The 14680-nt window shown below is 49.3% G+C and overlaps 4 protein-coding genes across 4 annotated transcripts; 2 read left to right on the forward strand and 2 right to left on the reverse strand.

The window, feature by feature from the left end:
* LTR64_003636 (uncharacterized protein) lies at positions 1-3865 on the forward strand (the record flags this gene model as incomplete). The annotated part of the gene is made up of 3 exons (XM_064897990.1): positions 1-2060; positions 2192-2291; positions 2489-3865. 3 exons carry the CDS (start codon positions 1-3, stop codon positions 3863-3865), a joined length of 3537 nt encoding a protein of 1178 aa, XP_064756940.1.
* A 1436-nt stretch (positions 3866-5301) lies between these two features.
* cdc42 (GTPase Cdc42) lies at positions 5302-6002 on the reverse strand (the record flags this gene model as incomplete). The annotated part of the gene is made up of 3 exons (XM_064897991.1): positions 5302-5743; positions 5797-5916; positions 5983-6002. 3 exons carry the CDS (start codon positions 6000-6002, stop codon positions 5302-5304), a joined length of 582 nt encoding a protein of 193 aa, XP_064756941.1.
* A 1498-nt stretch (positions 6003-7500) lies between these two features.
* Positions 7501-10056, reverse strand: LTR64_003638 (uncharacterized protein; the record flags this gene model as incomplete). The annotated part of the gene is made up of 1 exon (XM_064897992.1): positions 7501-10056. The coding sequence occupies one exon, from the start codon at positions 10054-10056 to the stop codon at positions 7501-7503; it is 2556 nt and encodes an 851-aa protein (XP_064756942.1).
* Positions 10057-11296: 1240 nt separating this feature from the next.
* Positions 11297-13080, forward strand: DED81 (asparagine--tRNA ligase; the record flags this gene model as incomplete). Its single annotated transcript, XM_064897993.1, has 2 exons — positions 11297-12888; positions 12954-13080. The coding sequence occupies 2 exons, from the start codon at positions 11297-11299 to the stop codon at positions 13078-13080; spliced, it is 1719 nt and encodes a 572-aa protein (XP_064756943.1).
* Positions 13081-14680: the final 1600 nt, after the last annotated feature.

The following is a 14680-nucleotide window of genomic DNA, read 5'->3' on the forward strand; positions in this document are numbered from 1 at the left end:
ATGTCAAGCATCAGAAGTCTACGCAACAACAGGTCCAGTCGATACTCAAGTCCTGCGACCTTTGCCTCGAACCACCAGGAACCCGAGCCTGCTGCACAGGAGACGATCGAAGTTCAGCCGCCACAGAATGGAGTGGAGAGACTGCCACAGTCGAGGTTGGACCACTGGGTTGAGCCCGTTGTCCGCCATGGCGTCGCCAGTTTCGAGGATACAAAGGGCTTGGAAAGAGTCGGCGTCTTGGAACACATGCAGCCCTTGGGTGTTGCGCCGAACCCGAAGCTACTATCGAGGCTGAAGGTCAATCTCTCGAGGCCGTCAGCCAGTGCAAGAGGAACGCCTGGTCAAAGTGAGGGTGTGGCCAGTCCAAGTGTTGAGCCTGCAAGTGCAAAGGATGACGCGCCTTCTCCTGTAATTGACCCCGAACTATTGATCGAAACTCCTCCACTACCTCTGCAACCTCTCCCTCAAACATACCATGAGCCGCAACCGCAATTAGCGACCTTTCCTCAATCTACGCCGCCTCCTGTATCAGACTCATTTCCGCAGCTATCGTCGCCTGTGATCATGAGTCCGCCACGAGGAAGACCTGCAAAGAAAGAAGTCGAAGAAATGCGTGTCTATGGCGATGAAAACGCTGTCTCTCCTGCCTTCACAAATACTTCGCGTCAGTCAAGGGCATCCCCTCGACATTCGTCCATTCAAGAACATCAGAAGGAGGAGAGATTCAAAGGCTACATTCGAAGTGCTATCAGTAAGGCGAGCCAGGAGGGTAAGGATGATGTCGTTTCTGGTCTCACCAGTGTTCTCGCTGAAGCTGGCCGTGACGAGCTTCTGACTGCGTTGGAGAACATCTCGAAATACAAGGGCAGTGTTAGAGTTGAACAGTTCAAGGTCTTCAAGCATTATATTAAGAAAGGTATTCGCAAGCATCGACGCAACTCTTCTCTATACAACTACAACAACAACGACGACGACAACGACTCGAACCCGTCGATTCCTGCATTATCACAGCAGACACCTGTCGCTTATGTCTCGAGTTTTCATGCCAACATAAAGAAACCTTCACCAGTGGGTTCTCCCAAACAAAGCGACACTGTCACTAGGTCTCCTTTGACTCTAAGGACGACATTCCCTGACGTTTCGAACAATGTGTCACCTCCCAAGCTGTTTCTTCATTCCCCCTCGCAGACAGAGCACGCGCCCATGGATATACCGCCATCTCAGCACGACGAATCATTTCCTGTTTTACCACAAAAACGCACACCACGTAAAAGACGGTCGAGCAGTACGTCCTCACTAAGCTCCGCGATATCTGTCGCTTCAAGTCTTGAACCGGTACCGAATTTACTGCCAGTGTCGAACATTCGGGACCAGTCATCAGAAGCGAAACCTGCCAGATCGGCTGGCTCACGCCAAGCCCCGATCCGGGCAGCATCTAGCAGAGCAACACGTTTGTCAGGCACTGACCAACAACAAACTGATTTATCACAATTCGAAGCTCGCAATACCAAAAACCTCAACATTGTGAACAACAACTCAGAAGCTAAACGTCGAAAGTTGCTGAATCGGATAGCCACAGTTCCAGACTACGACCAGGCAGAAATCGATCGACGGCGAAGAGAATTTGATAGAAACTTGAAGCGCGATGTTCGTGAAGGACGGGAAACGGTGCATCTGAGAAGACCGATATCAATACCAGAAGGTGAGGACGATTTAACGAGCATCACTGTTGAGCCACGACCTCCGCCGCCCGTTATACATCCCAACAGTTTGGTGCATGCGACTGCTCAAGCATCGTCCCCAGCGACAGCTGAATTTCCAGCCGTCAATGGTACAAGCAAGAAGCGTGATTACGATGAGTTTACAAGAGACGACTTGTCTTCACGATTATCGACGCCCGACACAATATCCTCTACCGACCTACCAGCGCCACATATCGTCAATCGGCTTAGCAGTGCCGCGCCTAGCAGTCGTGCACCAACACCTCGAGCTGCAAAGAACGGTCAGATGAAGCCTACCCAGCTCATCAAAGGCCGAACTTCACTGCGAACCATGATCTCGTAAGTACTATCTGCATTCATGAGGCCGCACGCGAGCCAACGCATGGTGCAAGACGCGTCACCACTCTCGCACGAAAATGCAATGGGACAATCTTATTCTTTGTGTACTTTGCTAACCTTTCTTTCTACAGACCCAAAAAACCCAAAAACGATGGCAGCAGCACAGGTGTAATACGTGCGGGGCCAGAGAATGACACGGTAATGACCAATGGTACCGATGCGGATGCAGAGGTAAGACAAATCCGCCTTTATTTGCCACCTATCAGCCTTTTTTTGTTTACGCTCTTGATGTTGTTGTCTGGTCGCCTTGAAAACACCAAGTGCAACTCAGCTTGTTTCCTCCTTCTTGTTGTCCCAGTCTGCACCCTCGTATCTGACATCATGTCATGCTTGGCTCGGCTATATCAGACACTAACGTGTCATCACAGGAGAACCAGAACGAAGACGAATGTCGTGCTTGTGGTGATGCAGGTCTTTTAGTCCTTTGCGAAAGTTGTCCAAATTCATTTCACCCAGGATGTCTAGAACCGCCACTTGATCCGGACGACCCTAAACTGGCAGAAGATCAGAAGTGGTACTGTCCCCTGTGCGAAGCTAAGCGCAGACCTGAGACGGCCAAGTCTGATGGCTTTATGAGCGAATTAATCAGCAATGTTAGCGATGCATATCCGAAAGCATACGACCTACCACAAGATATCCGGGATTACTTCGAGAACGTTTCCACCGGTGCAGATGGTGAGTACGTCGAGGCGATAGTGCCACCAACGAACAAGAAATGGCCCTTGAGAGCCGACAACAATGGAGCTGTGAAGCTTCCAAACTACAAAGACATCAGAGATAGGCAGGGCAACCTGCGATTCTGCTACAAATGTGGCAAAGGAACCGACGGAGAGCGAGACATGATGCCTTGCGATTACTGCCCCAAAGAATGGCATCTTGACTGCCTCGATCCTCCAGCACCCGTTGTACCAAAACGTATAGGTGCTGATGGCAAGGCGCCTCCTCCATGGAGGTGTCCCCTTCACGTCGATCATGATATGATCGAGATCAGTCGAGCTGGTGGTCTAAAGACTGGGATGCTAGGAAGGATACCGCGCCTTCGACGACCAAGAAGGCAAGTACGCTCGGTGCAACAGTCCACTTCTCGACCTTTGTACCCTAATAATGGTGTCATCGATATCGAACACGAGCCCGAATCCGAGGTTACTTTGAAGGAGATCGACATGCAAGGCACTGTGCAGAAAATTCCAGAAAAGGGTATTCGCCTTGATTTCATCGCCAAAGCCAATCGCGATCGCTACAACGAGTATGTTAATAAAGATGCTCGAGGCATCGTGTCTCATCAAACTTGGGCTAAATCCTGGCTGCCTGATCATCCACGATTTAGGGATCAACCAGCCCCATTAACATCTGACATTACCACGCCGGAGCAGCAAGAACAAAGGTCGAGGTTCTATTCGTTGTCTCTTCCTGATCAACAGGTGATCCTCAGTCTTTCTGACCTGAAAAATTCAACCAACTCCACGAATGGGCTCAATCGTTCCACGACCGATCGATACATGGACGACTTGGTCAACGTGCTTATCGCAGAAGCACCTGCTGAGGTGTCCCGGCAAACCAATATGTCAGAAGTGGAGCGATTGACGGTCTTGGAGGATCTGATCAAGCGCCGTAAAGACATTTTGACAAGAGCGAGCACAAACAGTGGAACTACGCAAGCCGACCTACCACCGATGCAAACGAAGAGCAAAAAGGTGGACACACCGAAAGTGAATGGCACCCTTGGACACGACCATAGCGAGTAAGTGTCGAAGCTGTCAGATCCTGGACGATGTTGTACGGGCATGATGAATAGAAAGAAATGATATTTCATCCCAGAAGCGAAAATGGCTCAGCATCATAGTTGCCACGAGGCTCAACCAGCCGCGAAGACTGGAACATTGTCGAATCTATCTCTATCAAATACAACCACCTCTGGTACCACCTCATCGTTGACCCACGAGAAATCGAAACACGAACCCGCATTCAAGTCCTTTCTTCTCGAATACGTCTTTCTGGACTAAAAATTACCGCTTGCCGGTATTGCAGGGTACGAGTGTAGGTCTAATATAGGTACTGACGGATATAACAAGCAACGAAGCTACTATCATTGAGGATCGTAGAACGTTGCGCAAACACAATACACAGCTGTCAAGTGTATCAATATCGATAGCCATGTAGCTGGCCTCTTTATAGGTACGGCAGGCAGGCAGACAGGCAGGCAGGCAGATGGATATGTATCATTAGATAAAGTAATGAGATGATACAGCATGAATACACTTCACATACTGTTCTTGACACTGTTTCATGCTCGCGTTACGTAGTCTGCCCAGAACATGAGGATATCAGAGTGTGAGAGCAGTTATCCTCTGATTGAAATTCTTGAACCTTGGCTTGACACGATAACGTCTACAACACGATGTGGAAGTGTGTTGTCTATACGTAGTTTTCAAGAGAGAGAAAAAGGTAGAGAAGAGTTGAAAAGAGGTGGAGAGAGAGGTAGGAAGCCCTCACCCTTCGTTCTCCGTCCGCTCACTCGGACCTTTCGACCCACAAAGCAAATCGATCTATGCCTCGATCTGAAGCAGTACTTTAATCCTAGACAAGCCTGGTAGTCTCTCACTTCGGGACAAACCTGCAAAGCTACTGAATGGTTTCGTTGGCTCAGTGAGTGGACGCGGAAAGGGATGAGAAATTTCAACATTATGGCAGCTGTGCCTATTAGAAGTCTGGAGTCAGTGTTGTTGGTTTATCGTTTGCGTAGATTGTGGCGGGAACGTGTAGATGTCTCGTGTTTTGTGGGAAATAGTACCAGCCCTCTGGCCTGGTCAACGAGAGAACGTGGAGAAATGAAAACAGTGCCACTGGTTGCTGGCTGAAGCACTTGCTCTCAAAGAACATGTCTTGAGACCATGGACATGAAATTGAACATCGAATTGGATTGCTCTCTATGACCTGTCGGACAGTAAAATCTCACCAAGATATTCAGTCTTCTGCTGAATAGATGACTTGACATGGAGCATGTACACCAAGAGCGCCAGACAAGTAAGCATAATATGGAAGTCTTTCAGGAGCACTCCAACCCATTCCTGGACGCAATATCTTCGAACGTTTATACCATGAAGCCAACACCGTAACTGCGATCGTATGAGCAACGGTCGAGACAGCGACGGACACTGGGCAAAACTTACATAAAAGTTGCTCAAAGTATTCGACACTTTTGTTTCTTCTTCTGTACAGGTGGTTCCAAGGCAGCAACGATGGCTTCATCGAACACGTCCTTTAGCTTGTACTGCGTTAACGCACTGCATTCCACGTATTTGACTGCACCAAGCTCTTTGGCCATTCTTTCACCGTCTTCTTTTTTTACAGGGGACATCTTCTGTCTTGACAGTTTCTCTCTGACCTGAGGGTCATCTCGTAAATCTGTTTGAGTGCCTACTATGAGGCATGGTACACCAGGACAGTGATGGTGTACTTCTGGGAACCACTTTTCTCGGACGTTTTCGAAAGAGGCAGGAGATGTGACAGAGAAGCAGACCAGGAATACGTCTGTCTGAGGATAGGACAAAGGTCGCAGACGATCGTAATCTTCCTGTCCTGCAGTATCAAAGAGTCCCAGAGTATATGGCTCGTCACCGATCCTGCCAGGCGTGTTAGCCAGGTGCATAATAATATTGAGCCGGTGTACACTCACATAACAGTGACGGCATAGTTATCAAAGACAGTGGGGACGTATTCCGAGGGGAATTTATTGGTTGTGTATGAAATGAGCAGGCAAGTTTTTCCTACAGCACCATCGCCAACCACAACACACCTGTATCTAGTCAGCTTATGATTCGCATGATTGTCCACTCGCAGGTGGAGTATTCGGCAGACGTACTTTATCGTTGCGACGACCATTCTGTTCTCGTAAGTTCACCGTCTTGCTGTATCGAGGAAGCTGTCCGGCAGCTGAACTAGCCTCTGCAGAACCAGGTGTACGAGATCGGATAAACTCGGGGACAGTCAAGCAATTCGTGTCTTCCACAGAGACTTCTTCGAGTTACAACGAGGATTTTTGGATCAACAAGAATGTGGGTAGTCTATCGAGATTCGGGCTCAGGTAGATCTGTGTAGTGAAGGTATGAAGTGGGCAGAGTGTCGGCCTTGAAAGCACGTGCCGATCGGACTATGGCGACGGCAATGTAAGAGTAGTGATAAAATGAAACTGCAATTGTGGCTGAGGAGTGCACGAGAAGTGTTTGGTGAAGGAAGGGCGGTCAGTATCGAGGAGGCGTTTAGAGTCCAGCGCCGGGGAGTGGTGATTATTGCTGCGCAGCAGGTTTTGGAAACAGTAACAGATCAGAATAAAGATACAGCGTCGCAAGGATGATCAGGAGCCGGAATACGATCCAGGGTTTCCAGAGCAGGGATTTATCAAAGTATAGAAAGATTGCAGTACTGTGGAAGGCGGATTTAGAAGAGAGGTAGTCGGCGGCCAGCAGTAGAATCCTACCTTACTCTGGACAAGCGCGCTGAATTTAAGCACAAAATACTCATTAGCCGTTGCGCCTACCAAGCATCAACGGCTTGGTCTTCACCCTTCTTTTCCCCAGGCATTAAGGACGGCACAAAACGTGGTTCGGGATTCGATTGTGCAAGCGCTTCACTTTCGAGTCGGACTGCACCTGCCCAAACTCTTTGCTTCACGAAGCCTACCTAGGTAAGGTAGTAGACAAGGATTTCATGTGATAGCCACGTAGGCAGCCTTTCAATCTCAACGTCTGAATGGAAACCTGACATGTAACAGCCACTCACAGCGACCCCATAAATCAAGATATGTACACTTCCGACGTGTACTTTGTGTACACTATACTTTATCGTGATTCGTCTATAAGCACGACTGCATATACTCGAGTTTCCAGCCAGGTCTGGCGATCTTGATCCATGTTGCTGCAAGATACTAACGAAAAATTGAGTTCCGTTCGCGATCTACAGCATTTGACCCTGGCCGTAAGCAACAATGTAGTATATGGCACAAGCTCGCTACCAAGTCTCATTTTTATTCCACAAATGCGCGAAGAAAAGATCAACCTGGATACGATTCAAGATGCTCCCTAAATGCCTTCACATTATTACTTATTCAGATGATCCATGCTCCTGCCATCTTGTCCAACTAAAGGCTGAATCTATATACACTCACTACAGAATGGTGACTGGGCAGGTCGGGTATCGTGTTGCTTTCGTTTTGATCAAAATGCCCATCTTTTAAGACAAGGTTGCAGCTCCGGCTGCGTCTAAATCACAAGTCCCCCCGCCAGTAAATAACAATGAAGCGAAGATTAAACAGGAACGATCCAACATTGCATCCATCGCATACCACCAAAACACAATGACCCGAATTACTATTCCGCAAAAATCACTTGGCACCTATCTCTTCTTCGAGCCATCCTGAAAGGCCCCCTCTCCCGTCATTGTTAATCAAGCCAAGACCACTGAACGTAGACGTCCCATAGTTGGTGTTGAACGCCGAACCAAATCCACCAAAACTGCCTTGTGGTGCGTGACCTCCAAAGGGTCTTGAGATGCTGAGATTCTGACTGGACTGTTGTCCTCCAAATTCTTGAGAAAACGCAGGAAGTGACACAGCGCGGGAGTGTGCTCCTCTGCTGGCGCCGAGACCAGTATTGGTGGGTGCTAGGAGTCCACCAACAGTAGTCGACGCACCAATATTATCGATCGAAGTGCTGTTCATACCAAAACCGCTGCTGATACTGCTCTGTCTAGGGACATGAGATGAAGATCTCGCATGATCAAGTCCAGTGTGGCCGTTAGGTATCTCGCCATATATCGCAGCGTGTTGACTCGCGAGAGCCTGATTCTGCTGCTGACGCAGAGTGCTGAAAGCTAGATCGTCTTCACGAGCGTCGTGTGCCATCTGTGATTGCTGCTGTGATACCTGGTTCAAGTACATGGTCAATGGATTGTTACCTCCTTGGTTCAATATGGCAGATGGGGTCGGTCCGGCAATGCCTGATTGCTGTTGAGGACGATGAATACCATTTGCTCTAGAACCTACAGGTGCCATCGACCTTGTCGGACTTGAGCCTGCATTTGATATGCCTGCATCAACGCCGTTGAGGCCCGCCGGAGAAGTGCCGTCGAGGCTGCCCAGGCGAGCCTGTTGTCCATTGGCATTGTTGTTGAGATTCTGTCGAGGAGGGTTACCACAGCGATCCTTGCCAAAATTGATCTTGAACCTCTTGTACTCGTCCCGACTTCTGATTGCCTCAATCGCCTTGATGGCATTTGCAATGTTTGTAAAGTTAACAAATGCACAGCTCTTCTCACGTAGTGTGTTGACCAACTCAATTTCTCCATACTCAGCAAAGTCCTGCCGTAAGCGGTCTTCCGTCCATGCCTCATCGAGATTGCCAATGTATACATTTCGAGAGGCACCCCCACTCACTGCCAATGCAATAGCTGGAGGAAGAGCTCCAGAATGTTTGCCCCATCCGATTTTCAACCTACGATTGTGAATCATCAGACCTTGCAAGTTGCTCAGGGCGTAAAAGGAAGCAGCTGATGTGGGATCGATGAAGGTTACGAAACAGATGTGCTTGTCTGGGATGTATCGAATATGGTGTAGTAATCCTCCTCTGACCACGTTGCAAATTTCTTCGATCGTGGTTTCGGGGTGAATGTTTCCGAGATATACAGTCCGATTGCCCAGATTGTTGACACCGCCGGCTGTAGTTGCGACAGCAGCTGCCGCTACCGACTGCTGTGCAAGTGCATTGGAGATGAGGTCGCGATCGGCACCATTGAGGACATGAGCATATCCAGGCGCGATGCCAAGGAACTGCGCTGCGTTTTGCTGCTGCGTTTTGGAAACGTAGGCGCATCGATCTTTGCCATAGAACACCCTGCGCGGAGGTTGCCACTTGGGGTCTTGTGGCAGCTGGGCAACTGCTTTGACGGCATTACCAATCGAGAGGAAATGAACAAAAGCGATGGCTTTCTCTGAAACCATCTTGACTGTATCTATAGGACCGAACTTGCTTAGATCAGCACGAAGTTCCTCCTCCGTAATGTCCTCTGGCAGGTTGCCAAGGTAGACATTTCGCGAAGCTCCTGATTGCTGAGCAGCAAGAGCGACAGAGGTGGGAACCTGTGAAGGCTTTCCCCAACCAATCTTGATATCGTGGCCTCTTATATTAAGCTTCTTCAGGATTGCATCCGAGTGAAAGTGGGTGGCGGAACTACTATCAAGGAAAGATATGAAGGCGCAGTTCTTGTCAGGAAGGAGTCTGACAGATTCAATCTGACCACTTCGGACATGGTTGAGAATCTCTTCAGCAGAGGTATCAGCAGGAATATTGCCTAGGTATACAGTCCTGCTAGTGGACATCATCCAGCTCTGGTTCATTGGCATTAACGGCTGGTATTGGTTGAACGTCTGGTTGCCCATGTTCGCGAAAGCATTGGGTGACTGAGGCGTGAAGGCTTCAGCGTTGACCATGTTCTGGAAAAGGGTAGGGGACATGGCGCTAACATTGCTCTGTACAGGGCTTCCTAAATGAGCTTGTCGGTTCTGTTGATACGATTGCGTCTGCTGATGAGGAGCATTGGTCGACTGCGGAAATCTGCTCAGGCTCGCAAACTGAGGTGAACCGAACACACCAGGTGAGCCAGGTTGGAATGGACTGCCCAGGAGGAGGCCCGATGGCAGCAGAGGAGTATAATTCATCTCGTATGCGGTTCCAGGAGTGTTACCAGTGGGACTAAAATCATGATTCATCTTCGGGTTTGTATCTATAGTAGAAATAGTGTTCTTTCTGGCACTATTGAAGCCATGGTATAACGCGTTATTGGAGGCGAACGCTCCATGTGAGAAGCCTGTAGTATCTTGACCAAACCTCGAATTGGAGTATCGATCACCATATGCACCGTTCGAAGATTGTTGGTTTTGCATTGCAAGCATATGAGGAGGAGATAGGATGTGAGAATCCTCGAGGATAGGGCCTAGGGTCGCCGTGGTTGCGGTAGTGGTGGTCCTGGTCTACGACAGACCGGACGCAGAGTTGTCGGAGAAAGGATGGATTAAGAAAGCGATAAGTCTGGATGTTTTCCTTCTCGAGCGCTTCACTGCTTTTCCAATACCATAAATTCAAATCAAACAGGACACGAACTCGAGCCAGACGAAAAAAACGGGTGAAAAGGCGCTTGGAATTAGTGGCTGCTCGATGGCCTTGCTGTCGGGGTGAAGGGATGGGATGAGATTCGATAGCTGCAAACGAGGGTTGGATCAGGCTCAACAGGTGAATAATAAACAATAAGAATGCAGGTTCAAGGTTATTGAAACGAAGGGCAGTTGATGCCGTACAGTGCACAGCAACAACTCAGGGTAAGAAACGAAGGTAGTAGATAACGAAGGTGGGCAATGAAGAAGTCAACAGTGAAAGTACTCGAGAAATGAATTCGAACGGACTGGGTAGAGGAGGATATGGTCTGTCGTAAAAGACGGACATGAAGCTAGGGCAATCTCGTGCCTGCACGACGCGCGCTGCCGTGATCCATCGCTCTAACTGGCTTGAGACCATTATTGGTCACCATGATTGTTCTGTACGATTCGTGCAATTCACTTGTTGCCGAAGGATCGCAGAAACTCTGGTACGAATTCCGACAGCTTTGAATCTGGCAAAAAGTTGGTAAGATGTTCGTGTCTAACAATACAACGACGAATATCTGGAGTGTTTCGTGCATCTGTTTAGGAAATTAGACTGTCTACACCACTAGCGGCAGACTGAGGGACCTTGCACGGATTAATTACTTGCGGTACCTGACTAGCACTATTTGGGTTGTGGGCGTGTCAAAGCGTTCCAAGGCTGCACCGGGTCCGCAGGGCGTCATTCCGCTTGCTGCAAGGCTTATCGTTCTTTTCCAGAAATTATTGTTGTTGCAGTGCGGCCCCTCCACGATAGTAATTGTCGGTGTTCCTGCACTCTGTACTCTGAATACTACGAGTACGTAAGGCCACAAATAATCAGCTCACGAAACAGACTAAATCTACCTGTATTAGAGAAAGCCTGACTCAAAACACTTTGCTGGCCCGCTCATTTCGACTGTGAGTGAGTCACGAGCAGAGGATATAGGGCGTTGTGGAACGAAGCAGTTTCTTACAAACCTGTCCCTCGTTCTGTGAGAAAAAAAATATGGCTGAACCTTACTATGTCGACGAGGTGGCTGGCAGGGACGATGATAGTGCTGTCGGTACACCAACTGCACCCTATCAGACCTTGCTCTTCGCAATGAAGATGCACCCACCCGAGTCTTCTTCCTACCTGGTAAAGAAAGCTTCTGCTGCCGATGAGGCTGCCGAGTACAAGAACGCAAGCGACACAGCATTGAAGAAGGCCAAGAAGATATATGAGGGCTGGAAGCGCAAGCAGGACAAGAGCTCTGATCTCGAAATCAAGGCAAGAGAGGAGGAGATGAGAAGACTGGCCATCCTCGAGGAAGCCAAGAAGGTCGTCCTCGACGAAGACTCGTCACTTCCAGCAGCCAAGAGAATACGTCTCGACGAGACTGAAGGTGTTACACTAGGTACTGCTGATAAGCCTGGAACAAGAGTGAAGGTCTTGGGTCGCGTCCATCGCTCGCGCACGCAGAAGGAGGTCATGTTTATCACACTCAAAGATGGCTATGGACAAATGCAGGTCGTCTTTGGGGGTCAACTGATCAAGACCTACGCTGCAATGACCCTCACGCTGGAAACTTCAATCGAGATTAAGGGCCAGCTACGTGAGCTCCCACCAAAGGCCAGTGCTCCCCTCAATCGCGAACTGCACGCAGACTACTTCCGTATTATTGGCGCTGCAGCTGGAGACAAGGAAGCCATAACCAACAAAGTCCAGGCTGATGGTGACAACCAGACCCTCCTCGACCAGCGCCATCTTGTGCTTCGTGGTGACAACGCCTCCAATGTCATGAAAGTTCGAGCAGCCGTCCTTCGTGCCTTCCGCCAAGCGTACCTGGAAACACGCTGCCTCGAAGTCGCACCACCGTCGATGGTGCAGACTCAGGTCGAGGGTGGTGCTACCTTGTTCGGTTTCAAATACTACGACCAAGAAGCATACCTGACACAATCGTCACAACTCTACCTTGAGACTTGTCTACCTAGCATGGGAGATGTCTTCTGCATCTGCCCTTCCTTTCGAGCTGAGCGTTCCCTTACCCGCCGCCATCTAGCTGAGTACATGCACATAGAGGCAGAGCTCGATTTCATCACTTTCGACGATCTACTCTCACACCTAGAACACGTCATATGCAGAGTCGTCGATCTAATCCTTGCCGATCCAGTAACAGCAGCCTACGTCAAAGATCTCAACTCCAAATTCCAGCCTCCCTCCCGACCTTTCAAGCGTATGAAGTACGCGGACGCAATCGAATGGCTCAACGAGCATAAAATAGACTTTGACGACGACGAACTCCCCGAAGACGATCCGCAGCGCAAACGACCCCACAGATTCGGCGACGATATAGCTGAGGCTGCCGAGCGCAAAATGACGGATATCCTCAATGTACCGATCTTTCTCACCCATTTCCCGGCTGAAATTAAGGCATTCTACATGAGTCGGGATCCTGCAGACCGACGTGTGACAGAGTCGGTAGATGTCCTCATGCCCAACGTTGGAGAAATAGTAGGCGGAAGCATGAGAATATCAGACTACGACGAGCTGATGGCCGCTTATAAACGCGTTGAGATTGATGCTACACCGTATTACTGGTACACGGATCAGAGAAAGTAAGTTGATACATACCCATTTCTTTGCGGTCGTTCGATGAGCGATGCTAACACACTATCTGCAGATACGGCACTTCGCCTCATGGTGGATATGGTCTCGGCCTTGAACGATTCCTGGCCTGGCTCTGTGACAGACATACTGTCCGAGACTGTGTCCTGTACCCGAGATTCGTTAACCGTTGCACGCCTTGATCGCGACAATCACATTCTACGTCTTCGACCCTGGGGCTTTCGATCTCTTCGGCGGATATTGCATATGATAACGACCTTGGGGACTGAACTTTGCCACTGAGCGAGATCTCGTCTCTCAAGCAGTCTTAGGAAGATTTTGCTGTAGAGTATTCAAGTGGATTGATTTAGTAATGGTCAGTCCTGAGATCTAGGAGACCCCAAGTGAGAAGAAGCTGCACGCCAAGCGCAAAGCAAGAATGATGGAACGATTTCGATGATAGACATGAGGCGTGCGTAGATCTGCATTCCTTCCTAGAAGCACGTGGCAGCACGTATCGAACTAGACGCAGACATCCAAAACCATTGTGGAGCAACAGTACTGCATCTCAATTGTCCCATACCTTATCTAGCAGCTTGTTTGTGTTCCCCTGCTCCTATGTCGAACGACGATGCCGACTACGTAGCAAAACCACTAAGTAAAAGGCTATGTTGCACACGTTATCTTTGCTTGTAGCGTGGACGAGTCAATACTAGGAACAGGTGGCCCTGCCTCGACAGCCCCAGCCATAATGTCACACGAAAACGTGGAGATCCCATTTTGGGAAGCAACAGTAGTGTTATATGTTTTGGTATAAACCAGGCTGCTAAGTCTGTCTCCTTCGCTTTAGCTGTCGTGTTGTGGAAGTACAGAAGCGGCCAGACATTGGATGTTGCGTGCTGTAGAGGTCGAGTTGGTGCCGTTGGATAGCAGGTACACAAGGAGAGAGGCAGCCTACCTAGACATAGGGCCTTCCAGTGAACTTTTGGTCCCTGCTCGTTCGTGTCTCCGTTGCATCGACCTGTGGCGACACGACAGCAAGTCGGCAGGTCAAGTAGTAAGTGAGAATCGCTAGTCCTGCAGATGGGCCAACATGGCAACAGGAGAGTCGTGCATATGTGACGCATTTCGTCGCGTCGAGCAACGTCTGGGATACATTGCTCAAGTCTCGCGTTTCAAAGGTATGTTGTAGAAGCTTATCTTTGACAGTGTGAAAGGCCATCCTTTCGACCAGTAGGATGTAACAATCGTTCATGGCTTGCAATACAGTTCCGACAGCAGGCTGTCCACATGGAAGGTCTTCGGAAGGAAGTCACGGTGCACAAGTGGCTGCTGTGGCGTGTCAAGCTTACCAAGTATGCGTTTCTTGTATATCAGAAGCCAGCATGTGTATACGTCCGCTTATCTGTAGCCACACAGCCATCGGCTTGCCGGAGCGAGGCTCGGATGATCGACGCCATGAGTTGTCAAAAGTCTGGCTATACAGTATCAGCATGCAGCTGCAGGTCTTGATGATCCGGATTGGTCGGTTTCCTGTTCGCAAGCATGCACGGTACTTGCTTGAAAATGACACGACATTGTTTTCACGCCACACTTCAGGTATAATCGCGGTGTCGATGCAAGCCACGTTTTCGAAAGGTCGGGATGATTGAGTTCTAGAATCAGTTTAATCGTCCATGATTTTGGCAGACAAGAAGTCTTACAACCAGCGTACCTGCTGCGAGACTTCAATGCAGGGCTATAGCGTGGTTCCGCCTGTCGTGTAACTCGAGACGCACATTTGATGCAAGGCAATCTGCATGC

The sequence above is a fragment of the Lithohypha guttulata genome (assembly GCF_036872675.1).
Source record: "Lithohypha guttulata strain CCFEE 5908 chromosome Unknown scaffold_2, whole genome shotgun sequence".
NCBI classification, from domain to species: Eukaryota; Fungi; Ascomycota; class Eurotiomycetes; order Chaetothyriales; family Trichomeriaceae; genus Lithohypha; species Lithohypha guttulata.